Source organism: Heterocephalus glaber, unplaced genomic scaffold (genome assembly GCF_053883595.1).
Source record: "Heterocephalus glaber isolate CG9 unplaced genomic scaffold, H.glaber_assembly_v1.0 deba00001556, whole genome shotgun sequence".
Taxonomy (NCBI): Eukaryota; Metazoa; Chordata; class Mammalia; order Rodentia; family Bathyergidae; genus Heterocephalus; species Heterocephalus glaber.
Genome location: NW_028258347.1, coordinates 159354 through 186907, shown reverse-complemented (window position 1 = coordinate 186907; position 27554 = coordinate 159354). Strand labels below are relative to the sequence as shown.

At 53.6% G+C, this 27554-nt stretch overlaps 1 protein-coding gene and 2 long non-coding RNA genes across 10 annotated transcripts in view; 1 reads left to right on the top strand and 2 right to left on the bottom strand.

Moving 5' to 3' along the window:
• The window catches only part of Grhl2 (grainyhead like transcription factor 2), a 136404-nt gene extending 135221 nt beyond the window's left edge, over positions 1 to 1183 (bottom strand). Inside the window, exon 1 of one of the 4 annotated variants that reach the window (XM_087190752.1) lies at positions 432 to 1183. In XM_087190752.1, the coding sequence (XP_087046878.1) occupies positions 432 to 850 (419 nt within the window). In that variant the 5' untranslated portion in view covers positions 851 to 1183. Of the gene's footprint in view, positions 1 to 374 lie in introns of all 4 variants that reach the window. The other 3 variants (XM_004850226.3, XM_004850227.3, XM_021262739.2) reach the window with 3 other exon arrangements.
• LOC147824030 (uncharacterized) lies at positions 621 to 27102 on the top strand. Of its 5 annotated transcripts, none has more exons than XR_015442953.1 (4): positions 621 to 747; positions 1318 to 1879; positions 18937 to 20409; positions 24109 to 27102. It is a non-coding gene; the product is annotated as an uncharacterized LOC147824030 (long non-coding RNA). The 5 variants fall into 5 exon arrangements; XR_015442952.1 differs by having other exon boundaries at positions 23075 to 27102; XR_015442951.1 differs by having other exon boundaries at positions 18937 to 23296.
• LOC147824031 (uncharacterized) lies at positions 11977 to 17104 on the bottom strand. Its single transcript, XR_015442955.1, has 3 exons — positions 16727 to 17104; positions 12549 to 15520; positions 11977 to 12445 (listed from the first exon to the last, which is right to left on the bottom strand). It is a non-coding gene; the product is annotated as an uncharacterized LOC147824031 (long non-coding RNA).
• Positions 27103 to 27554: the final 452 nt, after the last annotated feature.

The following is a 27554-nucleotide window of genomic DNA, read 5'->3' as shown; positions in this document are numbered from 1 at the left end:
CGGCCCGGTCCGGCCCTGTCCCGGCCTCCACCTGCACCGCCACCTTAAAAACGATAGCACTTGTTCATTTAAATCTCTGGCGGTGGGCGCGGGGCGCGGGGCGCGGGGAACATGGCGCGGCCGCCCCGAGGAGAGCTCTTTGTTGCGCGGGACAAAAGCGGCCGCGACGCGCTCCTGGGGCAGGCCGTGAGGGCGGGCGGGCGGAGGGAACCGGCCGGACTCCCGAGGCCGGGGCGGCCGGGGCGGGGGCATTCACATCTGCAAGGGGCTCGGCCCCTAATCACAATCCAGGAAAGTCTGGATGCACCAAAAAGAAAAAAAAAATCAACAATAGCAACTTTAAAAAAAAGAGCAAAACCCAAAACAGAACAAACCAGTTGCCATCAGCCCACAGTGGTAGCAGCAGCCGCTGGCGCGTGCGATCCACTTACTTGTCCGACTCTTGTGACATGTTTGATCCAATGAACTTGCTCCCCTTTTCCTGGGGCCTCAGCCTCTGGAGAAACTGGACTTTCAGGTCTGTGCAGGTGAAGGTGTGTGAGCGCCGAGATGGCAGAACAAGAGCTACAGGTAATTCTGCTTTTGCGTCCCCCCGCAGCGCGCTCCTCGCCCGCGCGCGCCCTCGCAGAGCCGGACAGGCGGGATGGGCCTCGTACGGGCCGCGCTTTGGACGGTCGGCAGCCGGGGCCTCCGGGCCGGGCGGTGGGCAGGCTCCGAGCGGAAGGCGACGGACCCGGGCGGCCACAGGTAACTTGCTCGCAGGGAGCTGAATTCTTTCACTAAAGGGTACCAGCCCGAGGGACGAGCTGCGCGGTGATTGGCTGCGGGGCGCGCGCAGGTGCGCTGCCATTGGCAGAGGCGCGCTCAGGTAAGGCCCTGCTCCAAGCGCTGCTAACTCGCTGCGAAGTTTACCTGCGTGGAGCCTTGGGGAGCCAGGGCCAGGGCTCGGGGCAGTGCTTCCCTCCTTCCCCGAGGCTGTGGGGGAAGGGGAGGGCGACAGGGGCAGAGAAGAAACGGGGTGCTGGGGCGCAGCACCTGCAAACACTAGGGGTTGTGGGTCAAACGGAGGACGGGAGAGAGCCGCGCTCGCTCGAAACCCCGAGCCACCCGGAATCGGACGCGCAGCTCGGCGCCAGGCATCGAATGCCGCTGGAGGACGACTGCTGACAGCGGCCAGCCGGAGACGGAAGGGACAAAGTTACCGCGTGCCCGGGTGGGGGCGGGCTGGGGGCGGGACAGACCGCGGGTCTGTTGCATAATTGCATTTTTAACATTCTTATGCGCAACGAACACATCTAGTGTCCTGATGTGTAACAGATACCGGGGAGTTTGCCGATTTCCAAAGAGGTGAGTATCCTTTCCGGAGCTGGGCCCGGAGTGGAGAGGTCCGGTGGAGAACGAGGCTCTGGAGTGCAGACGCTTCAGATGGCCCAGGTGCGTCTCAACTTGGGGTTCCAGAGCTGCAAACAACACCCCAGTCTGCTCCCCAAACTGTTGCCACTCGATGTTTCCAGGGCGACCATCAACATTTACATTGTAATTCAATAGAAGCAGCTATGACAAAGGTGCTCTATCCTTGCACTTAAATATGATTGTAGGGGGACAATGCAGGATGAAAAGGACTCGTTCAGGCTGTTTCTCTGGGGTGGGCAGGAGAGAAATTGGCCCAGGTGGAATTTGTAACTACTACTACCAAAGAGTGCCGAACTGGGGGGATCCAACAGAGACCTGGCCCGAATGTGTGGATCATGGAAATAAAGGAGGACGTCTAAAGTTTGCCACGTTTTATTAAGTTCATCCTAAAACTACCAGACTGGATGCAACTTCTTCCAAGGCGTTATATGGATCACACATTTCCTGAAAAGTTACATGAGACAAGGTTTGGTTGTTCCATCTTTTCTTTCTCAACAAATGAATTTCATGGTTTTATTCCTTTTTAAACCAGGCACCTGGACAGTTACTTTTTAAAAGACAACATAATATTTTATCGTGCTATGGTACCCACCTCTCCCTTACCTTGTCTATCTTCTTTCTAGAGGCAGCCACGTCTGACTTTCAGCTGTCTTCTGTCATTTACCTCCCTGTTTCTAGATACTTTATCCTGCCGTCTCTGGATTTGTCAATAGAGGTGTACTTTGACCAACTTTGATTTAGTCCTTTCCCTAAATCAGAAGTAGTTTGCTCCTTTCCATGCCTTCTTCTGAAACAGCTGTTTCACAGTTAAGGGGCTCAGTTGTGAACAGCTCTGCAAATTCTGGAGACAAGCTAACCAGCTAGTGCACTAATATTGTTTTCTTTCTTATAGGAACTTTTCAGCTGTTTACTGAATTTATTATGCACCTATCCTGGGATCTTTCTATCACTGATCTCTCAGATGACTATCAGATTTCTTTTCCAAATGACAGGTTCACCCCGGGAACATCCCGTACCACCCCCATCCCATTCCAGTGAAGACAGGCTCACCCTCCCACAGATGGCTGCCCAGCCGTTGTCCCGACCTGCTCCTTAATTTGTCCCAGGAGAAGCCCCTTTCCTTGACCCCTGCCTTCTTGCTTGGTTTCTGCTTCACTTTCGGTGGTGCATATCACAGTGCAGCCCAAGGAGGGGGGGAGGCACAATTTAGTCCTTCCCCCTTGAAGGGTCTTCATCCACTTTACATTGTTTTCCAGCAATGCACCTGGGACCCAGACCTTCATTCATGCTAGGCGGCCTCTCTGCCACTCAGCCACTCCCCCAGCCCTACCGACTTTTACTTTTGGAGGAGAGTTTGGCCAAGGATAGAATTCGACATTGATATTTTTCATCCATAATCGCGTACCTAATACTTTTTGTCTTCTAGCTTCCAGTGTTCCCGCTAAGAATCCCCATGTCATTGGGATTCTCCTTCCTTCCGGAATTTGTCTCCCTGGAAACTTGTGGAAGGGTCTCTTTCTCTAGTATCTGGAAACGTCAGATGCCCTAGTGGACAAAGATGCTCTTGTCCTCATCATGCTGGCACTCCGTGGACACTTCCGGTCTGGCTGCTGACTCCTGTTCCGGAAATGCTCCTGAAAGTGCCTGCCGGTTTCCTCCCTGCTGTCCTAGCAGAGCCATGGAGGACCTGCATGCGCAGTCTCCTCAGTTCAGATCCTGGCTCTGCTCTCTGACTGTGGCTTGGGCAAGTCATTTAAGGTTTCTGTGCTTCAGTTCCTTCATCTATAAGATGGGACTCATAATAGTTATTACTTCATCAAAATATCTAAGCTACTTAGAACACTGCTGGACAAATAGTAAATCCTGCATTATTGTTTATGCTTATTACTTTCTGAAACACGTCTTATTTGGCCATTGGATCTTCTGGTTCTCTTAGAATATTCTCATCTTTTCTTTCCTGTTGGACATCACTTCATCATTAATTTTTTGTGGTGCTGGGTATTGAACCTAGGACTCAGACATGCTTAGCAAGTGCTCTGTCACTGAGTTGCATCCCCGGCCCATGTCATGTGTGTGTGTGTGTGTGTGTGTGTGTGTGTGTGTGTGTGTGTGTAGAGAGAGAGAGAGGGGCAGAGAGAGACTCGATGTGGTTCAGACAGGCTGGCTTGCAGTGATCCTCCTGCCTCAGCCTCCTTCTGAGTGCTGGAATTACAGGCTTGCCCACCACGCCTGGCATTTATCTTTTGTTCTGTCTTGGAGAATATTTCTGTATTTGCTACTCAAGTTATCTCACTTATTTTAAGGCCTCTTTTCATGTTTTCTGTTCTATTTGAAGTACAATCCTGGGATTATGTAACAGTCGCAATGCTTTCTGCAGTCCTCTGATGCTCTTACTTTCCTAAGCGGTCATCCTGTCCCCTGCTCTGTCCTGGCTCCCTCTGTCTCCCTTTCCCCCCGGTGTTCATTTCAGTGCCATCATGTTGGAGCTGTCGTCAGCCATCTGCCAACCTCTCACCTCCCATTCAGAAGTCAGGAGTGGGCCGGAGATTTAGCTCAGTGGTTCCTTTGCCTGCCTCGCAAGCGCAAGGTCCCCAGTTCGATCCCTAGTACCAAAAAAACAAACAAAACAGAAGTCAGGAGGCGCTCACAGGAGCTCTTGGGAAACCAGGCTGGGTGAGCGGGTGGCTCATGGCAACCCCCAAGTGTCAGGAAGCAGCTGTCTTGTCTTGGGCTCTTGAGTTTCTCAGAGGATCACCACACAGCCAGCCCCTGGTGGGCCACCGCCCTGGCCTTCTGCCTCCTGTGGGCAGAGAGGGAAGGAGGGCAGATGGCCCTACTGCAACGCCAGTGGACTCATCTCCTTCCACTGCTGTGATGACCCAGCCCCATCCCATAGCCCTCACCTGTCCCTTACCCTTCCTGGATCCTGGGCCCCTCATGGGCATCCCTCGTGCTAATCTCCAGCTTCTCCAAGGCACTGATCACTCTGGATTCTGGACGGTCGCTCATCTTTTCCCTCACTGACCTCTGGCAGAGGCAGAGGGCAGCTTCAGCTGTTGTTTTAAACCAATGTCCTCATCACTGTCCACCTTGCCCAGCCTGTGATGAACGAGGTCTGGTGCTGGTGTCTTCTTTCCTCCTCTGTCCATGGGTTTCCCCTTTATATTCCTTCCTTCAGAGCCCTTTTTGGTGGAAAAATGAAGATAAGCACTCTTTAATCAAAAGTCTATTTCCAATATTATCCAAAAGCATTTACCAGACTGTCCCAAACTGGTTTGTGCAAACATCAGTGTGTATGGCCACACTGGTCCTTTGCTGGCTCATAACGGTCACCACCTCCTTCTTCCTCTCAACATCTAATGACTCAGCTTGGCTGTGATGCTGAGTGTCCCCGGACTGCCTCCCCATGGTGTATGGATTGCTCAGATCAGTGATGGAGAAAGTCCCATGGGCCATTTTAGATTGTCAGTCCTGAAATTACCTCTTACCCAGTTGTTTGGGTTCCTTTGGTGATGAGTTGTGAATAAACACGAAAGTTTCTGCCACACAGAGCACGATTTATTCATGGTTGACCACTGCCCCTAATTGGAGTACGTGATGCCTCCAGAGTGGGCCTGCAGCCTCTCACACTGTCTCTCCTGGTCTGAGGAGTTTCTGAATGCGGTACCATGTTAGCAGGCAGCAACAAAACATGTTCATAGAAAAGCCAGTCCCAAGATTGTATTGTTTGTAGACTAAATTATTTTATGAGATTAAAGTTTTACTTCAATTCCTAAGGAGGACAAATAGTGTTGTTAATTTCAGGATCACTTAAGTAATGGTCTTTAACATCCATCAAGGTGGCTAATCTCGCTGTTGCGAGGTAGAAAGGTTGGTCTTTGATGCCAAGCTCTCGCTGTGTCATGGTGGATCCTTCAGAGTGAGAGGCGGTGAGGATGCCATTCTGGGGCATCTGGGCCGAAGAATTGGGTTTTCAAGGGCTGCAGAAGTAATTGAACATGTCCACCTGTGGCTTGCTGTCCTGGTACCCTCTACCTGGTGCCAGTACTCAGTATAGAGGGCCCTGCTGCAGGCACAGTGTGGAATCCACTGGACTACTGTCTCCTCGCTGTTCTGCACCATAAAAACATTAACTTATTGGGTCAGCTATGATCCTTAAGAAGGAAACTTGGGGGGGCTGGGGATTTAGCTCAGTGGTTCCGGCGCCTGCCTCGAAAGCGAAAGGTCCCGAGTTCGATCCCCGGTACCAAAAAGCAAAACAAAACAAAACAAAACAAAAAGAAGGAAACTTGGGAAGAAGAAAATGAATCTGAATTTGAAATTAATATCAGGATTCACAGCTTAACCAGCTGAGCATTAAATGGCTGTTCCCTTGCAGTCTGGGGGTGCTTATTCAGCCAGCTGCTGCTAAAGATTGCATATTTCTTTCAGAGTGGTGACTGTTTTGTGCTGCGGAGCTGCCAAATGCATCATCCTGAGCTGGAGTGTGGCTCAGAGGCAGAGTGCGTGCCTAACATCCACAAGGCCCTGGCTTCAAGCCCCCGTGCTGAAAGTAACCACTACTAGTAATGATAGCAACAGTAATAATTTTACAATGCCAGGAAATGCATGTCTTTTCCTCTGCTCCTTCCTGAATCCTCACTGATAGAGGAGTAAGAGGAGATGAGAGGATTAAAGATGACAATATTTGGAGATTAGAAAGTGACTGTGGCTGGTACCCTGCTGATTGGTTCAAGAGCTTGGTTCAAAGCTGCTCCTTAGGCTGAGGCAGAGCACATGCTTAGTGCGCATGAGGTCCCAGCTTTAATCCCCAGCACCAAAAATCAAAACAGCATGAAAGCTATTAAGTTCTAGGTGAAGTGGCACACACCTGTCATCCCAGCTACTCTGGAAGCTGAGGCAGTAGGGTCACAGGTTTGAGCCCAGCCTGGGCAGCTTAGTGAGACCCTGACTCAAACTAAAATTTTAAAAAAGGGCTGAAGATGTAGCTCAGCAGTTCCTGGACCTCAAAAAATAATAAATAAATAAAACACAAAAAGTGATTGGCCCCAGGGTCCCAGCTCCATCTGGCAGGGTTGAGCTCCCTTCTGCTGACCTCTCTCTGGGGCTGCCATAGCAGACGGCCACCAATCGCGTGCTTGGAATAGCAGAGAGGAATCTTCTCTCAGTCTGGGTGAGAGAAGTCAAGAACCAAGGTGCCAGCAAGGTCGGGTTCTTCGTGGCCTCTCCTTGACTGCTGGGTGAGCATTTTCCTGCGTCTTCCCGGGGCCTTCCCACTGGTCTCCTAAGCACACCAGGCCTGGGGGCCGTCTGATGACCTCCGTTTACCTCAGTTGCATCTTTCAGGGCTCTGTCTCCATAAATAGCCCAGGGCAGTGATGGCGAAATGGCGAACCTCTCAGAGCTTTCAGTGATAGAAACAGCCCGCTACGGCACTCGTGCTGTAGGTTCTCCAAGGTGCCAGGGGATACAGTTCAGCCCCAAAGGCTTCCCTCCTCCACACTGGCAGCAGACAGGCGTGTACTCTAGTCGAGGCAAAGCAGAAGAGCCCGGGTTTGGGCACACTGAGGGGCTTCAGGTCTGGGTGGTGGCCTGTGTGGACAGCACAAGGGAAAGGTCAAATGCTCTCCCCAAGATACCATCACCACTTCCTCCACCCAGTTCCCAGCCAGGAGCCAAGCTGTACACCACTTTCCATGCCTCTCCCCCAGGCAAGAGATCAGAGGCTCTTTCTTGGAATGGATTGAAGGTCCTGGAGAGGAGATCTGCAGAGATGGTTGTGTGGGCGTTCCCCAGTCAGAGAGAGGGGGTGAAAGAGGAAGGGAGAAAGCCTCATTCCACCACATGCCTTTCCACAAAGCCATCGTCCCATCACAGAGCGTCCTTGATAAGCGTTTTATCCCACATTCTGAAAGATAAACATGAGGTCAGAGAACACTGATATTTGAAAAAAGCCTCTAAAATGACCAAGACTAGAACCAGAGTCCAATAAAAAAATGATAACTAAAAACACAGATAGTCCAGAGAGATGGGGTAGAGATTAGATAATTAATATATTAGAAGATACCGCATCCGCAAAACAAGAATAATATGGTCTCTGCAAGCAATAAAACAAATTTCAGACAATGAGAAAGAGTTTATGAACAAGAAAAATATAAAAGTTTAAACAGAGTCCTTCACGGAACATTTTTTAAAGATTGAATCTAGGACATCTAGAAAGTAGAACAAAAAGACAAGAAAATGGACAATAAAAAAGACATTTAAAATTGTAGCATCAAAAGCTGGGCGTGGTAGCGCATACCTGTAGTCCCAGCACTCCAAGTTCAAGCCCAGCCCAGGCCATTTAGTGATTTAGCAAGATCTTGTCTCAAAATTTAAAAATGAAAAAGGGCTGGAGATATAGCTCAGTGTAAAGGCCCTGGGTTCCATCCCCAGCAACACACACACACATGTGTGCGCATGTGCGCCCACACACACACACACCCCCCCCCACTGGGGGAAATTATTAGAAAAAGATAAAATATGATAGTAACTAATTATGAGACTTCTGATTGATAGGACCTACCTAATTCTTAACGTAGTGAATTCTAAAAGTCACAAAGTGATGTCATCATCATTACATTTCTGGACTGGCCTTTCCAAAGAGTAAAATGAAAAAGGAAAGAAAACTGCTCACTCAGGAAGGAAGCGTCAAACATCAGAGTGCCTGGGGGGCTGCTCAGTGTGAGTGCTGGCCGACTCTGCCCGAGCCCCGAGCCCCGGGTCCCCTCCCAGCACCAGAGAAAAAATCCAGCAACACAAATGTGTTAGCAATGCTTTGGGCTGCAGGTAACAGACTGACTGGGCTTGTAGACCCAGCATGCAGAAAGCTGGGGCAGGAGGATCTCAAGTTCAAGGCTAGCCTGGGCTACATAGCAAGATCCTATCTCAAAAAAGAAAAAAAAAGGCTAGGGATGTGTTTCAGCGGGACAGCCTTTGCCTGGCATGCATGAAGCCTTGGGTTTGATCCTCAGTACTACAAAAGAGAAAAAGTAGGACAGAATGAGCCATGGGTTGGTACACACACTTCAATATTAGTCAATATTGTTTTCACTACCTTTATTCAGTGTGATTATTCAACTCAGACTACTTTTATATACATACATAGTATATACCAGTGATGGCAACCTTTTGGAGCTTTCAGTGATAAACAGCCCACTGTGGCACTCGTGCTGTGGTCTGCTGCCACTGGTCTATACACACATAGATGCACAGTTTTGATGAAAATGTCAGTAAGAAATTAAAATCAGATTGCAGACATCTCACCTTCTCTCTCACCCAGGGACTTTGCCCTTCCGGAGTCTTCCCAAGCCTCCCGCTCTCTCTGCTCCCACCTGCATGGCTCTCAGCCCCTCTTAGCTCAGTCTCGTTGTCTGTCCCTCGCCTCATCTCCCTGCTCCCTCCAGGCAGGGCTTGGCTGCATTAGCTCCACCGGAAAGCACCTGTCCAAGTGTGGTCTTTGATCCTTGACCACCTCTCACCCTAGCCCTGACTCACTCATTCTGCACCAGCCCACGGGTGGGAATAGGGTGCAGAGAGACATCCAGAGAAGCTGAGCCAGAAGTGAACGCCAGAAGTGTGCATGGACCAGCTGGCCGCCCAGAAGTGTCAGCAGCTCTGCGTGGGATGGGTGGTTACAACAGCCAAGGATGCTCCAGGCAGCCAAGGCTGCTTAGCTTCCCTCAAAGAACAAGAAGAAGTCTCGAGGCTGGGGCTGAGGGAGGTGGCTGTGGCCTTAGATCAGCGAGTCCATGGTAACTCAGAGCTGAGTGCCCTGCCTTGTCCACCCCCAGGGGTAAAGTCTCCTGTCCTTACATAACCACTTTAAAGTGATAATCCGTCCCGGAAGGCACTGTCGGACCTCTTCTTGTATCTCCTGGGCTGGAATGGGTCACAGAGCCGCACTGACCAGGGCCTGGACCATGTTCTGTGGGACCACAGGTCACGGGCTCCAGAGCTGAACAAAGCTGACTATCTTAGCAAGAAGTGGAGGCGGGCGTTTGGTTGTAAAGACCAGCAGAGGTCCCACAGTGTGAGTAGATTCGTGATGCCAGTGATGAAGCTGACCTTCATTTTGGATGACGTAAGCAGTCAAGCTACAACTCACACCTAGACCTGCCTTTTTCCAAAGCCTGTCCCTTGCCACCTCCTAGCCTTCAGTATCAAGTTCTTCCTATATTAGCACGTGGGAAATTTATTCAGGAAAGGCCTCATAGAAGAAAAAATAGTGCAGGCAAGATTTTGAAGAAATGACGGAAGTCCAGGCGAGTGAGTTGAGAGCAGCAGTTGGTGCTGGGTCTCCACACATCCTCTGCATTCTCACTCTTGCATGGAAACATTTTGCACGTAGCCTTGGTCACCACAGCTTCTCTGCTGTTTGGAGGATTACTGCCATTGCTTTGATGGTCTAAGGAGCTATAAGTACACTGAGAAAAGACGACATTTACCTGCAGAAATGCCAAAATGAGAACCCGGAGACCACGGCTGGGACTGCCTGGGACAGAACGTTCCTGCTGAGATGTTTAATGAGCCATGCCGACGGCCGGCCGACATCTGAACATCTTCAAGACATCCCGACCTGGAAAAATATTCAAATAACCTTGAGTTAGGAGACAGCCCGCTCCGTATCGGAAAACCTTCAGCAATTCCGCAGGACATGGAAGGCAACCTAACCCATCAGGTGAGACCTCTCCGGTCCAATGCAGTCGCGTCCCTGATGCCGTCCGTGTAGGAGCCCGTGGGGCACAGCCCAGATGGCCTTTGTCTGACACTACAGAGGAAGAGCAGTTCTGCCCTCCGAGGCCTGGGGCCACTGAGTTGAGAGTATGAGCAAAAGCCATGAAGCACAAATGAAAACTGGGAGGGGGTCAGAAATGCCAACAAGGTTTTGGAAGGACCTAAAAGCTTCATCAGGCCAACAGGAGATGTGGAAAGGGAACCTTAGAGCCCGGATCTCGAGCCAAGACCTGTAGCTGCGTGGGAGCCAGACAAGCAGAGAGAATGGACTGGAGCCCGGCCACACCTGCGGCTTCCACCAGTGGAGTGGGCAGCTTCTTCCACTCCCCTGCCATGGGCGTGGCGCTTCCCGGGCATCCCAGAAGGAAGGCTGGGCCTTTCCCCCTTCCCGGTGCCCTGCAGGTCCTGCTGGTCTGCACCCTCCTCAGTCTTCCAGGGCCAGAGATGGCAGAGCAGGGACAGCGGTGGCCAAGCCCAGGTGTTCCCGCCAGGCAGGATGGGCCGGTCTTGGGCTCAGGTAGGACCCACCGGAAGAAGGTCTCTAAGGCCATGAACGGCCCCATGGCACAGCTTCCAGGTCATGGGGAGGGTGCCAGCAAGAGCACTCCATCGTGTTGCCTAATTCAGGTGTCTTCTTGATTCTCTTCTCTTTTCCTTTCTGTACTGGGATTGAACTCAGGGCCTTTGCACTGAGCTGTATCCCCAGCTCCCCCCACCCTAAAATTGTTTCTTTTGTACTGGACCTCTCAAGTTACTAAGTTGCCCAGGCTGAGCTGGCACTTGTAATCCTTCGTGCCTCAGCCTCCCAGAGATTATCGGTACACTGCACCACACCCGGCCCTTGATTCTTAGGGTCAGTTAGCACAAGTCATCAAGTCATGGGGGGTATCTCAAAAATGTCTTGAGGCTCTGCTGGAATGTCAGAAGTCAGTGAGATGGTCTCAGCTTTTACTACTTAAGATTAGCCACAGGCCTTGGCTATTGGAAAAACCAACTGAAAACACAAGATGAAAAGGCACAAGATGAAAGGGAGCTACCCCAGACGGGCGGGATCTTGGGTAGTTTTTAGACTTTAATGCAAGCCAGGTGTGGCGGCACACACCTGTCATCTCAGTGCTCCAGAGGCTGAGGCAGGAGGATCACCCTGAGTTCGAGGCCCGCTTGGGCTATATAATGAGTTCAAGGCCAGTCTGAAATGGACAATGAGACCCTGTTTTAAAACTAAATAAACATAAAACAAACAAATTTGTCTGTAGCACAACTTAGTAAAACAAGAGGTTGTAGAAATGAAATGTGGGAGGGAGCAGTCCTAACACACAGCTGAAAGTACCCTATATGTTTCTGATAAAAAGCGGTTTTTCTTTTAGATTCTCTACTACTCCTATTTCTTCCCTAATGAATTCAATCCTTTTCTGCTTTTCCTGGCTACCACACTTTACCCTCACGCTTTGCCATTCTGGTTTCATTACCTGTCTTTTCATTGCAGCCCTCTTGCCCAGGGTTCGAGGGAGCTCTGGCCTAGCTCCAGAGAGGCCCTGGGTTCCAGCCCCAGCGCAGCAAAGTAAACACAATAGAATCGGTGGGAAAGGGCTGCTTAGGAAGGAAGGAAGGAAAGAAAGTCTCAGAGGAATTTGCTGGCTGGGAATCTGGGAGAAAGGGCTGGTGAGTCACAGCTGCCTGGGGCGCTGGGTGAAATGCAAAACGATCTCGAGCTGTCCCCGCCCCCACAGGCCCGGCCCTGACAGGGAGGCAGCTGTCCCGGGTCCCGGTCCCCCAAGGGGCCTCAGCTCCCTGCCGCCACCACGACTTCGTGGTGCAGGGTCCCCTCTGCCAGACCACCCGCCACCCACTGCTGTCCCTGATCACAGGCGCACTGGCAGCCCTCGTGGGCCCGGGAGATGGAGAGTTCTGTCCCCAAGAGTGTATTCGGTCACTAGGCTTGAGTTTCTTTTAAAAATTAAAGCAGTGTTTTTAAAGGAAATTTTCATGGAAAAACTTGAATTCATCTTCTTTATTAAAAAGTTAAAAGGTCTCTCAGCCCTGGACCCTCAGGGTGACCAACAAGGTAGAGTCTCTGAGGGGCTGGGTCCCCCATCATCCCGCTGGGAGCCGCCACCAAGGGTGACCACGCCTCTGCTGCTTTTCCCTTGTGTTTTTTCTGCGCCTAGGTCTTTATCATTAACAGGAGGAAAGTAGGGTCCCAAGAATCGCAAGAGATCCTCTTGCTCCATGGAGAGGAAGACTGTTGTTCTGTGTTCTGTAGAGAGAGGCAGCGTCTGAAGAGCACTAATTAGTTAACTGTCACTGGAAGTCAAGTCAAGAACGAGGATAAATGGAGTGACACAGGATGAAAACCTTACCACACTGGAAAACGAGGACAGACAAGAGTTTGCTTTTATGTGGGAACCAAGTAAAGTTGCTGCAAACCCGCAGTGCTGAGCAGGGCGTGGTGGTGCACACCCAAAAAACCCACGCTCCGGACGCTGAGGCAGGAGGATCAAGCCCCGCTGGGGCAACTCAGTGAGACCTGTCTCCAAATACAAAATGAGAAAAGGGTGGGGTGTAGCTCAGCGTGAAGGCCCTGGGTTCAACCCCCGGTGAGACAAGGACAATGGGTCACATACAACATGGTTATAAATTTGATGCCAGGGCAATGAAACCTTTCCCAGAGGGCGGGGGTGAATGCAGCCAAGGACACTTCCCCTCACAGCACGGTGCGGGGCACAGGGACCCCACAATCAGAGCAGTTTCTTGGGGTGGCCCCAGGGAAGACCCTGAGAAGCCCCACTGTGGTCCAAGCCAGCTCCTAAACGAGGTGAGAAAGAGGCGGTCAGGGTGTCACCTCCCCGGGGGCGGGGAGGGGTGGAGGGGCAGGGGTCACTGTGACGTGGTGTGCGGACCCCACTGGGCCTGGGACGGCCGCAGAGTGCAGTCCCCCAGGCCTGGGCCACAGAGAGACCTCCAGAAGACAGCTCTGCAGGCAGATTCTGTTCAAGAGATCGAAGGAAAATAGGAAGCCTGAACAAGCACATCTGGGTTATCGCTCCAAATTTTCAAATCAGGTGAGGCACTCAAAAACCGCCAGTGACATGGTGGTGCCACAGGAGCCTGAGGCAGGAGGATGACCATGAGTCTGAGGCCAGCCTGGGCTACAGAGTGAGGCCCTGTCTCAGAAAACCACTAAAAACAAACACAAAAAGCCAGTGTGCTGTGTGCTGTTGTGTGGGGCAGGCGAGCTCCGTCCATGGCTGGTTTCATGAGAATTTCTGGGGATCCAGGAGCTCCCAGCACTGTGACCCCCCCCCCCGGGGAAGGGCGTGGTCTTGGGTGCTGTGCCTTGCGCCTCCCTGGCCCTGCAGGGTCCCCAGAAGGGCGTGCAGGTCCGGGTCTGGTGGCCAGGTGTCCCGGGTTCAGGGACCTGCAAGCCAAAGCTCCCTTGCGTGGGACTCGAGGCCACCAAGAGGCACCACCAGCTGGGTGACAAACACCCCGAGTGTCTCAGGGTGCCCACCTGCGACACAAGCAGAACCCGCCTCGCCTCCAGGGGGACTCGGTGCCAAAGCGGGAGCCAGGGCCGGCAGACAGCACCTGCTGTGGACTAAAGGCGAGGGACACCGGGTTCTAGGGACAGCAGAGAGCAACGTCCATCTGTGCCGGGCCTCACTCGCAGAGGGTCGGACAAACTCCACGCCAGCAGGGCCTGGGCCACAGACAGAGCCGCAGGGGAGCTGCAGAAATCCGAGGAGCGGGCAGGTGACTCCGTGTGCAGACAGGCAAGCAACACAGGGCCGCTGTGCCCACAACACTTGCCTTGCCCTGATGGTGGCCTTTTCCTTCCTGCTGGGCAGCAGCCTGCTCTGCACTGTCGGAGGGAGTGGGGGAGAGGGGAGGGGAGATGGCCTCTCTCTCTCCCTCTGTCTCTCTGTCTCTCTCTCGTCTCTCTCCCTGTCTCTGTCTCTCTGTCTCTGTCTCTCTCTGTCCCTCTGTCTCTCCCTCCCTCTGTCTCTCTCCCTCCCCTCCCCGGCCACTCCTCCAGCGTGAAAGCCTGGGTGCCCGGGTTAGACGGGCTCACCCTGTGGGCCTCTGTGGCCTCGGGTCGTGGGTTGAGGGCTGGGGCTGGGGTCAGGGTCGGCGGAAGCTTGGGGTGGCTGCGCCTGCAGAGGACGCTGACGGCAAGGCCCGCGCCCCTGGTAGAGCGGGCGTGCGCTCCAACAGCGTGGCGAGTCGGCAGGATTTTTCCCCAGGCTGCACGCTCTCACACTCGCGCTCACGCAGTGCACTGGCCCTCCCGGTTTCTCATCAGCTCGTGGCCGGATGTGGAGAGGGAATCCGGGGTCAGACTGCGCACGCTCGTGAGTGAGTCGCCTGCGGACGAGACAGCGCTGTGCCCCCGCGACGTGCACGTGCGAGTCCACGCACACCCGCGTGCTGACGGGTTGCTGTGAGCCGCGTCCTTTGGGATTTTTCAGCTACAAATGGGAGAAATTAGCTCTGGCTACTTTTAACTAGAAACAGGTTTTTTTCAGCACTGGGGGATTGAACCCAGGTCCCCCCCGCTGAGCTACAGCCTCCTGATTTTTTATCTTGAGACAGAGTCTCACTAAGTTGCTGTTTCTCAGGTCGGGCACAAACTTGCGATCCTCCTGCCTCAGCCTCCCAGAGTGCTTGGGTTTCAGGCGTGCGCCACCATGCCCGGGGAAACAGACTTCAGTGGAAGGGAAACTGAGCATCCGGCCGGGGGTGGGGGGGGCTGCTCCCCCACTCTGGGGAGCAGCGTCAGCTGATGGCCAGATCCGGGCGGGCTCACACACTTTGCTGTCCCTTCGCTCAAGAGTCTGAGCCCAGAGAGGGTGTCTGGGAGTTGAGCTGTGGCCCCATGGCCCCTCGTGCCCCACTAGAGGCTGCTGGCCTGGGACAGCAAGGCAGAGCCAGACATCTGGGGGCACAGGATGCTTTAATTTTGAACTCTTGCTTCGGCTGGATGTGGTGCCACATCCCTGTAATCCCAGCACTGGGGAGGCTGAGGCAGGAGGATCATTGTGTGTTGGAGGCCAGCCTTGGCTACATAGCAAGTTCAAGGCCAGCCTGGACCACAAAGCCAGGCCGTCTCCTAAGAAAAAATAAGTCTTGCCTCGAGGAGTCCTTCTTAAGCACCCACTTGGTCGCACAGACACAGCAGTTCCGTCCTCACACTGGTGCAGGCTTGGCTCACATGGTACCCAGTGAGTCGCAGGGCAGGACAGATTTGGTGACAGACATGGCCAGGCCTAGCCACGCCGGTGAGTGGGGGTGGGGGTGCTATGGTTCCCGAAGCTTCTGTGGGCTGACAGTGCTGTTTATAACCAAAGAAAAATGAAAGTTTTGAAATCCTTATTTGTATGTTACCCATCCAGCGGTTCAAACATATTCTCGATGTTTGTTAGGGAGGTGCCAAAGACAAGTTTCAAGGATTCTGTATTGCTGGATTTGCCCTGCATTAAAAGAAACTAGACATCAACGGAACTTGGGGCGATCCTTAATCGCTATAAAATCCCACGCTCGGTGTGGTGACGAATGTCTATACACTTGGGAGGCTGAGGCAGGAGGATCACAGGTTCAAGGTCAGCCTGGGCAACTTAGAGGCTTAGCAAAGCCCTGCCTCAAAATTTAAAAAAATTACAAAGGACTTGGGGATGTAGCTCAGGGTGACGGCTTTGGTTTCAGCCTTCAGAATCAACTAATCCATCAATCAAAACCCCCTTCAAGGGGGCCAATCAAGACTGGGTGTTTCAAGGTTCCCTTATGGAGTTTCATGGCCTCTTATCTCCTAATTTTTTTTTTTACTAGAAAATCATAGAATTCATTTCAATAATCACTGCTGAACGAAAGAACCCAATAACTGCTTATAATCTAGCCACCGACTGCTGACATTTCTGCACATTATTTTCTGTCCATTTTAGCCTCAGAACCACATTTGGAGGAGGCCAGGAGATGCTGTTGTCTCCCTGGTGGTGCGAGCAGACAGCTCTGCCTCAGGGTCGTCCGCCTCCTGACCACTGGCTGTGTCCAGCAAGGGACACCTGTGTCCCGAGGACCCTCCTCATGTTCCCACAGACGAGGCCCCTCAGGGCCCAGCCTGCTCTATGAGGATCGCTAAGGTCACCTAGGTAGTGGGCTTTAGTTCTTGCTTTTTATGCGTCTGTATTTTTTGTGGGAAAGGTGGCTTGAGACAGGGTCTCCCTATGTAGTCCAGGCTGGCCTTGAACTCACTATGTAGTGCAGGCTGCCTTGGAATTTATGGCAGTCCTCCTGCCTCAGCCTCCCGAGTGCTGGGATTACAAGCATGCACCACCACATCTGGCTTCCATGGGAATTTTTAAGGTCTCTAATATTTGTTTCTTTTCATCATTTCTTCAGAAATTTTATACTCACTGTTTTCATTTCCCATGTAAGAATGTGGTGTGCCTGTGGGAAATACTGACTGCCATTAGAGACCCTACTTTCAATGACCTGAATACCAGCATAGCTAAAATTTAACATGAATTTCAAAATTGTTTACCTTTCTGTGGAAATGCAAAGCGATTAAGAATAAGCCCAGTGTTTCTCCTTCTCATTTCTTTCCCACCTCAGGGGTTTTTGCCTTGCTTTGCTGCTCTGCTCGCACTGTCTGGAACTCCTGGCGTTACCCGGGATCGTGGTTTTCTCGTGGGGTTGCTCTCAGGCTCTGCTCTGTTGGGCTCAGGAGAAACCAGTGAGTGGAATCCAAATAGAGCAGTGTTTACTTTTTCCACACTTCAAGACCCAGAGTAAATTCAGTCCCAACCCTAGGGGGAGGAAAAGGAGAAGGGCTTTGCTTTGTGCACAAATGAAATTAGCGAAGAAGGCTTTGTGTACAGGGCCCTTGCCCTTCTCGTTAAAGGCCAGTGGAAGGCGCCCATCTCCCTGAGAAGCGCTGGGGCCCTGGGGTGGATTCTCCAGCTGCCCGGGTTGGTGGAAGGAGCTACATTTGGGCAGGGCCCACTGCTCCGGGCCCGCTGGACAGTGCTTCTCCACTTGCTCAAGGGCTCTCTGCAGAGCCGGGGTGGTGGCCTAAGCACTTGGGAGGCTGAGGCAGGAGGATCACTGAGCGTTCTCGGCCAGCCTGGGCTACATAGTGAGACCCTGTCTCAAACAGACAAACAAACATAACAGATAAGGAGATACACAGACCCTGCAGCCCAGACCCGAGGACACTGGGTCCCTCCTGTGAGGTGACAGGGCTTCAGCTCGGACCTTCCGCCTCTTCTTGCCACTCCCACTGCCTCTAGACAGCGAGCAGCCCCTTCTGAGCCATGAACTCTGGGGACACAGCTGCTCCCCTGGTCCTGTGGGGTCAGCACAGGGAGAAGTCTGCACATTCGGGAAAGAAGCGGCTCCAGAAGTGTCCCTCTGTGGCCCCGAGGCTGGGTCCCGCTCCACCTGCAGCCTCCTCCCAGCTGCTCCCTGCCTGCTGGCTCGGGGGCGGGACACTGAGGCCTGCCCTGCTTTCCTGCTGCTGGGGTCCGCCAGGCTGCTGAGACGCCTTGCCTACGAATCCCCGGATGACATCCCTTCCTAGGAAGTTATGGAAAAAAGGGCCAACTGTGGGTGCGCGTGTGTGTGCATGCACATGTGTGTGTGCGTGTGTGTTGGTTCTGGCTTTTTTGAGACAGGGTCTCACTTTGCTGTGTAGTGCAGGCTGGCCTTAAACTCATGACCACCCTCCTGGCTCAGCCTCTTGAGTGCTAGGTTATAGACATGGGCCACCTCACCGGCCTTCTGGCAGATTATTGCTACTTTAAGTCAAAGCACGCCTTCTCCCCACCATACATGCAATTGTTATTTAACCTTTTTTTAAAAAACAGTGATAAAAATTGTGGTAAAAATATTACAGGATGTGTCATCTTAATTACTTAATTACAGATACAGTCCTATTGTGTGAGTCTCTGCCTCCCTTGGCTCTTTGTAGTCTTTCCCAACTGCAAAGTCCGTTATTCACTGACACTGTTTCTCCCTCCCAACCCTTGGCAACCACTCTGCTTTGTCTTCATGATTTTACCTACCCTGCTGAGTCTGTCTGCTCAGGACAGGCTCATTTCGATGGGAATAGTGTCTTCACAGCTCATCCTTGTGGTAGCCTATGTTGGAATTCCCTTTTTAGGGCTGCATACTATTCCACCGACCATACAGATCATATTTTCCTCCTCCTTTTGGCTCTGGATGGACACTAGAATGGCTTCTACATGTCCCACATGTCTCACATGTCCACCGTTGTGAATGATTCTATGAACCTCAATGTATAGATGTAGATTTAAACTCTGCCTGCAATTCTTATGGATATACATTCAGAGGCGGATCTGCTGCATCAAATGGTAATTGTGTTTTTGATTTTTTGAGGGCATACTGTTTCCCACAGCAACAGGACTATTCTACATTCCTACCGATAGTGCACCATGGTTCCAACACAGCCAAGCCCAATCGGCACTTGATGAGATGCTTTCTGTTGTTCTATTTATTTATTTATTCATTTATTTATTTATGTGCAGGGGATTGAACCCAGGGCCTTCACACTGAGCTACTTTCCTACCCGTTTTTATTTTGAGACAGGGTCTTGCTAAATTGCTAAGTTTTCTTTCCTTGCAGGGGCCAAGATGTCTCTGCCACACCCAGTGTTGTGAAGGTCTGCCCTGTATTTTTTTCAAAGAGTTTCTTGGCCTTAGATCTAACATTCAGTTTATTTTTTGCACCTAGGGCAAGGAGGTTGGGGCCCAGCTTCATCCTTGTGCATGGGAACATTCACATCCCAGCAGCATCTGTGAAGGAAGCAACCTCTGCCGCTCTCCGAACCCTTGGCGAGACCACTGCCCGGTGAGCGGTTGCTTCCGCCTGTCCTTGCTCCCCGGCTCTGCACTGTCTTCAGCTCAGACCACGTCCTTCCCACGACTCTAACTTGGAGCATGTTTTGAAGTCAGGACTGTGACTCCGCCACGCCTTTGCCTGCTGTGGAGGTCGTCCTGGCTCTGTGGGGTCCCTGAGATTCCAGATGAATTCAGGAAGGGCTGCCATGGCCAAGTGCTGACTTCCCGGGCTCAGGGCTGAGGCTGCTGGAGGGGTCGCTGGGGCCGTGGCCTATCAGGCTGCTCCCTCCTTGATGCTGTTTCCTGTCCTCCACGAGGTGAGCAGCTCTCTCTGCCACACTCCTCCACCATGCCAGCCAGTACGGATTGAAACGTGGGCCAGAATACCCCGTCCTCCTTTTAGTGGTGGGTGTTGGCTATTTCATCCCAGTAATGAGAACAATGACCAGACAAGGGTTTATTTCTTCTTTTTCCTGTTTTTTTTGAGACAGTCTCACTATGTAGTTCAGCCTGGCCTTGAACTTGTAGCAATCCTCTTGCCTTAGCCTCCTAAGTGGGATTACACTTACTGAGGCTGGGATTACAAGTGTGTGCCACCACGCCTAGCTTGGGTTTAAACTTTATGTGATTCAACTTAGCACTGAAGTCTGTGGTGCAGCCGGGGGTGAAGCAGGCCCGAAGAAGTGAGGCCTGGCATCCCCTGAAGATGCGGGGTGTGTGGGCACTGTGAGCCCTTCAGCCCTGACCTGTCGGCCCTGGAGTGCAGGACCAAGCCAGCATGGGTGGGAGCCACGCCGAAACACGAATGGAGCAGGCGCCGAGACACGAGCCCCTTCTGTGGGAAACAGGCGAAACACGCAGGCGGAAGGGCAGGCCTGTGGTGCACGGGGAAAACTGAGGCTCAGAATGACATGGAAGATGAACATCTGCGCCCCACCTCGTCCACAGCCGCCTGCTCCACTCAGTTGCTTCCTGGGTGAGTCTCAGAGCAGCAGCCACCCCAGGCCTGGACCTCAGCTTGTGTCCCCTAAGCTGCTCCTCAGTCCCCCAGAGCCCCACTGCTGGGCGGCAGGCTGCTGTTATGTCACAAAGCCGACGGCAGCACACTCAGCCTGGCTCTCTCGTTCCGGGGCCTGTGACCCAGGGCAGCACGGAGCCAGCGGATCATCAGGAAGGACCCAAGCCGGGTGTGGTGGTGGACACCTGTGATCCAGCACTCAGGAGGCTGAGGCAGGAGGATCCCTAGAGTTCTAGGCCAGCCTAGGCTGCACAGCAAGACCCTGTCTCAAAAACCAAATTAAAAGAAAAAAAGAAGAAGGAGCCTGAGCCAAGCTGGGGGAGAAGGCCACGCTGAGGATCAAGAGAGGTCAGCAGGCTGCAGTAGTCAGGAGGCTCCCTAAGCAGTCGCTGAGGCCTGGGGTGGGGCTGGTCTCTGGGGCAGCACCCTGTCCCCGGAATGAGGGGGACACCGTCAGGGTACGGCTGCCCCTCAGGACCGGGACAGAGCGGAGGAGGCTTCGTGCCCGTCTCTGGTGTGCTGTGTGACCTCCCAGGTCCCCTCCCCTCTCTGGGCCCCAGGTCCTGGGCTGTGCACGAAGCACGGGTCAGGAGTGGGTTGGGAGTGCGGGGATCTGAGGCCTCTCGTGCCAGGGCTCCTCCTTGGAACTGGAGGGAGCAGCACCGCTGCCTGACGCACACGCACACGAGGGCTGCTTCTCCCGGAAACTCCCGGGTCAGGGAAACCGGCTCCTCACCCGCTTCCTCCAGGAGGCCCCGGAGGCTGAGTCTGCCCTGCGGCCCAGCCTGCACCCCTGAGTTCAGGGCTGCAGGGCTTGGGGGGACCTGCCTCCCTCCGGCGCCCCCTGTGTCCCAGCTAAGGTCGGAAGGGGGAGGGGTGCTGCTGAGAAGTGTGCAGGAGAGGGCGAGGGAGGGCCGGTCCGCGGAACTGTAGGTGTCAGAACCGGCCCTGGCCCCGGCATGTGGCCCTGTTCTGCAGACGCCCTCTCAGAGGTGGCCCGGCTTAGAACATGCCTTGTTGTTGATTTCTTTATTGGTTTTGTTAGATAGGGTCTTGCAGTGTAGCGCAGGTTGGCCTTGAACTGGTGGGGATCTGCCTGCCTCAGCCTCCCAAGTACTGGGATGACAGGTGCGTGCCAGGACACCGGCCTGTTTTTACTTCCAAGTGTGAGAAACGTCTGTTATTTTTTCCCTTGGAATTGTCTTGTTTGGGTCGGGTGCTGAGATCGAAGTCCTGCTCCTCAGAGGCCTCATTAACCCTCGAGACGGGCCAGAGGCCCTATGCTTCCCACTTCCCCTCCCAGGCCCCCTGCGCTCCCCACTTTCCTTCAGCTCTGTCTGACACCAAAGCTCTTTTTGTTGTTTTTGATTCACTCGTTCACATGGACTCATTCAAACGCTCAAGTGCACCGTGCGCTGCTCAGCCTATAGTGCCCAGTTTTGTCCTGAGAATGGAAAAGAAGCCAGGTGATTGCCGTGTGGCTGGCTTGTGCAGCACATGAGGTGCTGGGGACGCTGGGAGGTGGCCTAGGGATGCTGGGAGGTGGCCTTCGGTCCCTCTGCTCTGATCCTTGGGTGCTGCCTGAGCTTCCGGCCTTGTGCTAAGCAGCTGCAGTTCTAACTTGGGGACCACATGGCTCTGTGTCCTTAAATCAGCGTCCGCTCTGGGAAACAAAGCACTGGCCTGTCCATGCAGCGGCAGCGAGGGAAACACTGCCCCAGCCAATGGTCTCCAACTTCCCCTCCATTTGGGAGGGGAGTCTCTCAGGCTATGCCCATCTGATTCAGTAGTCCCAGTCGTGTGTGTGTGTGTGTGTGTGTGTGTGTGCGCGCGCGTGTGTGCTGTCGTGCTGAGGATTGAACCCAGGGCCTTTACATTCCGCTACATCCTCCACCACTTTCTTATGTTTTATTTTGGAGACAAGGTCTCGTTGAGGCACTAAATTGCCCCAGCAGGACTCGAACTCGTGAATCTGTTTTCTCGGCCTCCCAGAGTGCTGGGGTTACAGGTGTGCACCGTTACGCCCAGTCCCTAAAAGTTTCTGAAAAGCTCTTCAAGGTGATTCTAAAGCCAGGCAGAGTTCAGCGTTCTTGGGCTGGGCTCTCCCGTTTACAGAAAGACCCAAAATGTTTGAGAAGGAGCCAGAGATCAGCTCGTTGTTTGGTGGCTGCTCACCCTGGCGCTGGATCCATTTGACCTTTACCTTGCGTCAATAATCCTCCTGTCCTTAACAACCTTCGCGCCTGACACCGCGGTCCCAGTCTGTGACACTGGCAGAGTCAATAAGATTCCCAAGCCCCTCCCCATTCTGACTCCCCATCTCCGGTGCTTCCCAGTTCCTTCACACAGAAATCCCCGCAGATGACTGCGGCCGCTGTGGAAGGAAGCAGAGCGGGAAAGAAAGCAGTCCTTGGGAGGCGAGACCCTGACCCCGGCTTCTCCTAAGGCAGAATTAAAGGAGCTCAGTAAATCGCTACAAATCCAGGCAGATTATTTAGCTTCTGTCTCTGTTTCCCCACTTTTAATCTGGAGTTGGCAGGTGCACGCTCACCGAGTGTCTGAGAAGACCACGATCACCCAAGTGAGATGTGTCACTGCCACCCGGCTGCTTTCTGACCACATTCAGAGGAACACAACTAAAAATGCCAACTGCCTTCCAGCTGTGCTCTCCCAATGCTGAACAAAATACACAGCAAGGAACCAGCACGGTGGGTGAGGCAGGAGGATCTGGGTCCTACACCATCCACCGGCAGCTTAGCAAGCTGGGCTCCGTCCCTTGTACTGTGTTTAAAAGAAAAAATCAAGGACAGCCAGTGCTACTGGAGTTAGAGACATCTGTCCCCGGAAACAGGGAGGAAATAACCATGCAGAGAGGAGGGGATGAGTGAGGACCTCGCTGCCTGCTGGGGAGCTGCTTCTCCACACATGCGGGCCGGGCCTGGCTCCTCACGACCCGCTCTCTCGCATCGAGGGTCCTTCTCGGCACCTCAGTGGCAGCCTTGTGTTGTTCCAGGGCCAGCGGGGAAAACCAGTGGAAGCTTGGAGGACAATGCCTGTTCCACTGGCCTGGCAGCTGGACGCTGAGCTCTGAGACAGGCGCAATGGGCAGAAACTACCTGAGGCATTCAGGGATTTACCATCCCACTGCATGCTAAGTTCTCTTCCACCATTACCTGTCCAGGTTCAATGTAGGAGGAGGAGATGCAAAGCATTTGCTTTGCAGGTCAAAGCCCAGGTGAGGGCCAGGATGCTTGGTATGCAATTTTTTGTTGTTTGTTTGGTTGGTTTTTTGGAGACAAGGTATCGCTATGTAGCCCAGGCTGGCCTTGATCTACAGTGATCCTCCTGCCTCAGCCTCCCTAGTGCTGGGGTTAAAGTGCCTGCCCTCATGCCCAGCTGCCCTCTCCTCCTCTCCCCTGTGTCTGGTGTTGGAGAAGGAGCCCAGGGTCTCCCTCATGCTGGGCCAGGCTGTAGCACTGGGCTCTGCAGGACGAACTCTAAGACCCGGTGGTACCGGGTACCAGATTGTACCTCTGACAGCTCTGCTTGCCCCTCGGTGAGAACCAGGCAGCAGACACTCTGGCTTCTTCTGGGGTGGGGTCTGGGTGCTTAGATCACTTCCGCTGGGCCCCACCCACCTGCACCCCAGTAACGCCTGGCTCTGCCTGCCCAGAGCGCGAGGCCTCGGGGCCCTCAACCTCGCCTGGCCACAAGTCAGGCCGCCCCGAGTCCCTGTCCCAAGCCCAGCAGCCCCACTTCCTGTGTGTTGGGAGACCAGCACGGGAGCCTGGTGGGCGGGCGGAAGGGGAAGGTCTGCTGGGCCCCCCAGGCCTCCTGGTGCCTTGGTCCCCGGCCTCTTCTGTCCCGACAGCCCGGTGGGGGACGGGCCCCCCCGTCAGGGTCTGGGGCCTCAGGTCCTCAGCTGCGAAGGGGCTGATGTGTTAGTCTCGGATGTCGAGGCTCTTTTGTGGAGGCCAAAAGAATCAGCTTCGCATCAACATTGCTCCCTTTTTTTTTCTTTTTTTTGGAACCGGGGATCGAACTCAGAGGCGCCAAGCTGCTGTACAGAGGAGGGTCACAGGAGAAGCTGATCCGTCTGCGCTGGGGAGAGCTCGCCCAGAACCCTGCTGCCCGTGTGCGACGTCCCAGGGCGCGTGGGCCATGGGTGTGAGCCAGGCCTTCCCCGTGTGACTCTCCACCCCATCTGTCTGCTTCTTGCTCCTGCAAGTGTTCATTTTATTTCATATCGCTTAGTCTTGAACTCACTATGTAACCCAGACTGTCTTTGGGCTCAGGGTGATCTTCCCGCCTCAGCCTCCTGAGTGCTGGTTGGCAGAGGTGCACCCCTGCTGGCCTCCGAGTCCTTTGTCCTTCTCCACTCCGAGGCCCCCACGGGACCAAGGCCTCTCGAGGTCTGGGCTGGGTGTGGTGCTGCGTGGCGCAGGTGCTGCAGGGATGCGTGAGCGAGTGAGGGGCAAAGAAGGTGGGCGCCGACGCCCTCCCACCTGTCCCACCTCCCGGGCCTCCCTCCGAGTTGGCGGATGCCCACAGCTGGCACAGGAGCGAGGTGGGCCCTGCTCCCGCCCCGGCTTGAGGCCTGCACTGCGTCCCAGGTGGTGGCCTTTGGGGTCTGCTCTGCCCTGGCTTTTGCACCCAGGGCCTCTCCGCTGAGCTACTTCACCAGCCCTTCTTATTTTTAATTATTTTGAGGCATGATCTCAGTAAGTCACTCATTTGCCCAGGCCGGGCTGAGTCTGCAACCCTCCTGCCTCAGCTTCCCATGCTGGAATGACAGGTACGCACCACCACACCACGCCCCTCCCATGGCTTGGAAATCATCTCTACCTGTGATTCTCCGTGTGGGCGTCGGGCTGCTGTGCCCCAAGGAGGGGCAGGCCCAGGCCTCCGAAGCGGAGAGACATCTGCTGAGCGCTCCCCAGGTCTGCACATCCAGGAGCCTGGTCCCCAGGTCTCTGGCTGTGGCGTCACAGTGGGGTGCAGGGCACTTCGGCTCCTCTCCCATCACCGCCCCAGCCCCAGGAGCTGCCTGGCCCAGGTCTTGTCTCCGGAAAGCCCTGGGGTTGCTGCAGCTCCTGGGCCGATCACTGCACACCGTGCCAGAGGCTGCCGTAGACTGCCCGTGCAGCTGCTTAAAATAACAGCCTTCGCTTTGCTCATGAATCTGTAGTCTGTTTTTGTTTGTTTGTTTGTTTGAGACAGGGTCTCGCTATGTAGCTCACTACGTAGTCCGGGCTGGCCTCGAACTCATGGGGATCCTCCTGCCTCTGCCTCCCAGAGTTGTGGGATGATAGGTGCCTGTGAAGGAACTAAAAGCACCTGCTCTCCACCCTCGCCTCGGGCTGCAGCCCCCAAAGTCCCTGGCCGGGACAAGACGCCCTCCTGCCCCACAATCTGCCTCGCTGCTGCATCTCAGCGGTGGCCACCTCTGAGGGCCAACCCTGCCTCCTCCCGGTCCCAGCCCCGGTCTCCTCTGTCCCTCTCCACCCCGCAGTCCTGTCTGTCCCCAGCCCGGGTCTCTGCGCCCCTCGGCTCCTGCCACCCACTCTGCCTGTCCCCAGGATGAGCTTTTGAGTCCCGAGCGCGAGGGCTTCATCCCGACCCCCCACTCGACCCCTGGTGACCAGGCCTGGCCTCCTTGGGTCCCTGGTCCTCACCCGCTCCTCCCTTCCCCTGCCCCAGTGCTCACGCTTCAGATTCGGTTTCAATTTGAATTCCTCCAGCAAGCTGCCCCTCCCACCCCAGGACTTGTCACCCCTTGTGGGAGTCATGTGTGTGACCAACTTCTGCTGGTGCAGTGATCATACCACCTCACTTGCCAGTGTAGCCGAAGGACTTAGTCCAGAGCAGGGAGCAAAGTGAACACTCAGACTGTCATGGGCGATAGGTCAGGTTGTGCACTGATCAACTGTAGAGGTCTTCACTGCACAGACTGCCCTAGAATTACGCAGTGCCCACCCTGAACACACAAAGCAGCCCAGCAAATAGTTTCGGTGTACGGCTAAGTAAGTAAAGTGAATTTTGCGATCTTTGTCACTCTTTGTTAATAATGAAATTAATGTTTGGCAAAAGGAAAAAAAAAAACCGCCTGATTTCAGTGATCTCTTTTCAAAGGCAAAGAATGCAGCCAGGCAAAAAATGCTTAGCGCTGTGGTCCTGAATTCTCAGTGTGCATCGGACTCACCTGGGCGGCTCTGAAAGCCCACGGTGGCTTCAGCAGAGGCTCCAGGCAGGGAGTATTTTTAAATCTCTCCCAGACGTCTTTAGTGCGCTGCCCAGGTGGGGACCCTGTGGCCCAGAGAGTGCCTGGCGCGTCCAAAGCGCTCGAGCAACCACTGGGCAATCATTAACCTGCTCAGACACTGGGTTGGCCGCGGGGCTGTGCCTGGGACCTGGCCCTCCCAGGCCGCTGGCTCCTTCCTGCGTTCATACCTCTGTGCAGGGCCTGAGTGAGGCTGCATCAGGACACAGCACTCGACAGGACATCGCAGCTCCACCTCGGGTTTATGCATTTGTCCTCTTTCCTCCCCGTTCCTCCTCCACAGGCAGCCCGTCTGATGTGTTTGATGTAGATGCAGTGTGCAAAGCATCATCACAACGTACGGCGAATGCTTACATCTAAAACGTTATTTCAGTGAAAGACACATTTCTACGAATCTGCCTCAAATGCGCTCTCCCTTTAGACCTCACGTATCCCATCATTCCTGCCGCTTTCTGAAGCGGTTCTGGAGTCCTCTTTCCTGAGTGTCCTCACAAAGCGTGATCACTGCAGTAAAGGCTTGACGCTGCGTCCTCACTGACCGTTCTCACCGGATCTGTACTGTGTGACTACACTTCTGGCTCTTCCCCAAAGTCAAAATGACCATGAAAAGGAAATGTTTTGGATCAGTTCTGGACTTTGAGGCAGACACTTATGAAAGAGCACTCCCAGAACTGCCTCAGAAAGTGGCAAGAAGCGCAAGGTCCTGAGTTTGATCCCTGGTACCAAAAAAAAAAAAAAAAAACCCAGAAAGTGGCAAGAAAGATGAGCCTAGTGTGTTCTCAGCAAAGGGGAGATTCTGAGGGAGGTGAATGACAGTGTGTCTTTTACTGTAACAAATTTTTAAAATGTAAACACTACCATGTATTGTGGTTGCACAGTGTATTTATATGTGTTCTTATAAAGATGCATTTTGCTGCTTTTTATGGCTGCAATTCACTTCATTCAACGTGGCGTGTTCAGACTGACTCTGACTATTAATAGTCCACTCCATCCTGCTGCTGGGCTGTCACTCCTCAGGGCTGCCCTACTTCAGCCCACTTCCACTTCATTTTCCCATCCATAGTCCTCTGATATTCACCACATGCAGCAACCATCTGTTCTTACGTCACATGCCAGTCAGCTTTCCAGCCAGTGGTGGATGCAATACTCGACATCCACGAGGTAAAGGAGGAGAAGTTACATTTGGCTCGTGGTTTCAGAGGACTCAGTCCAT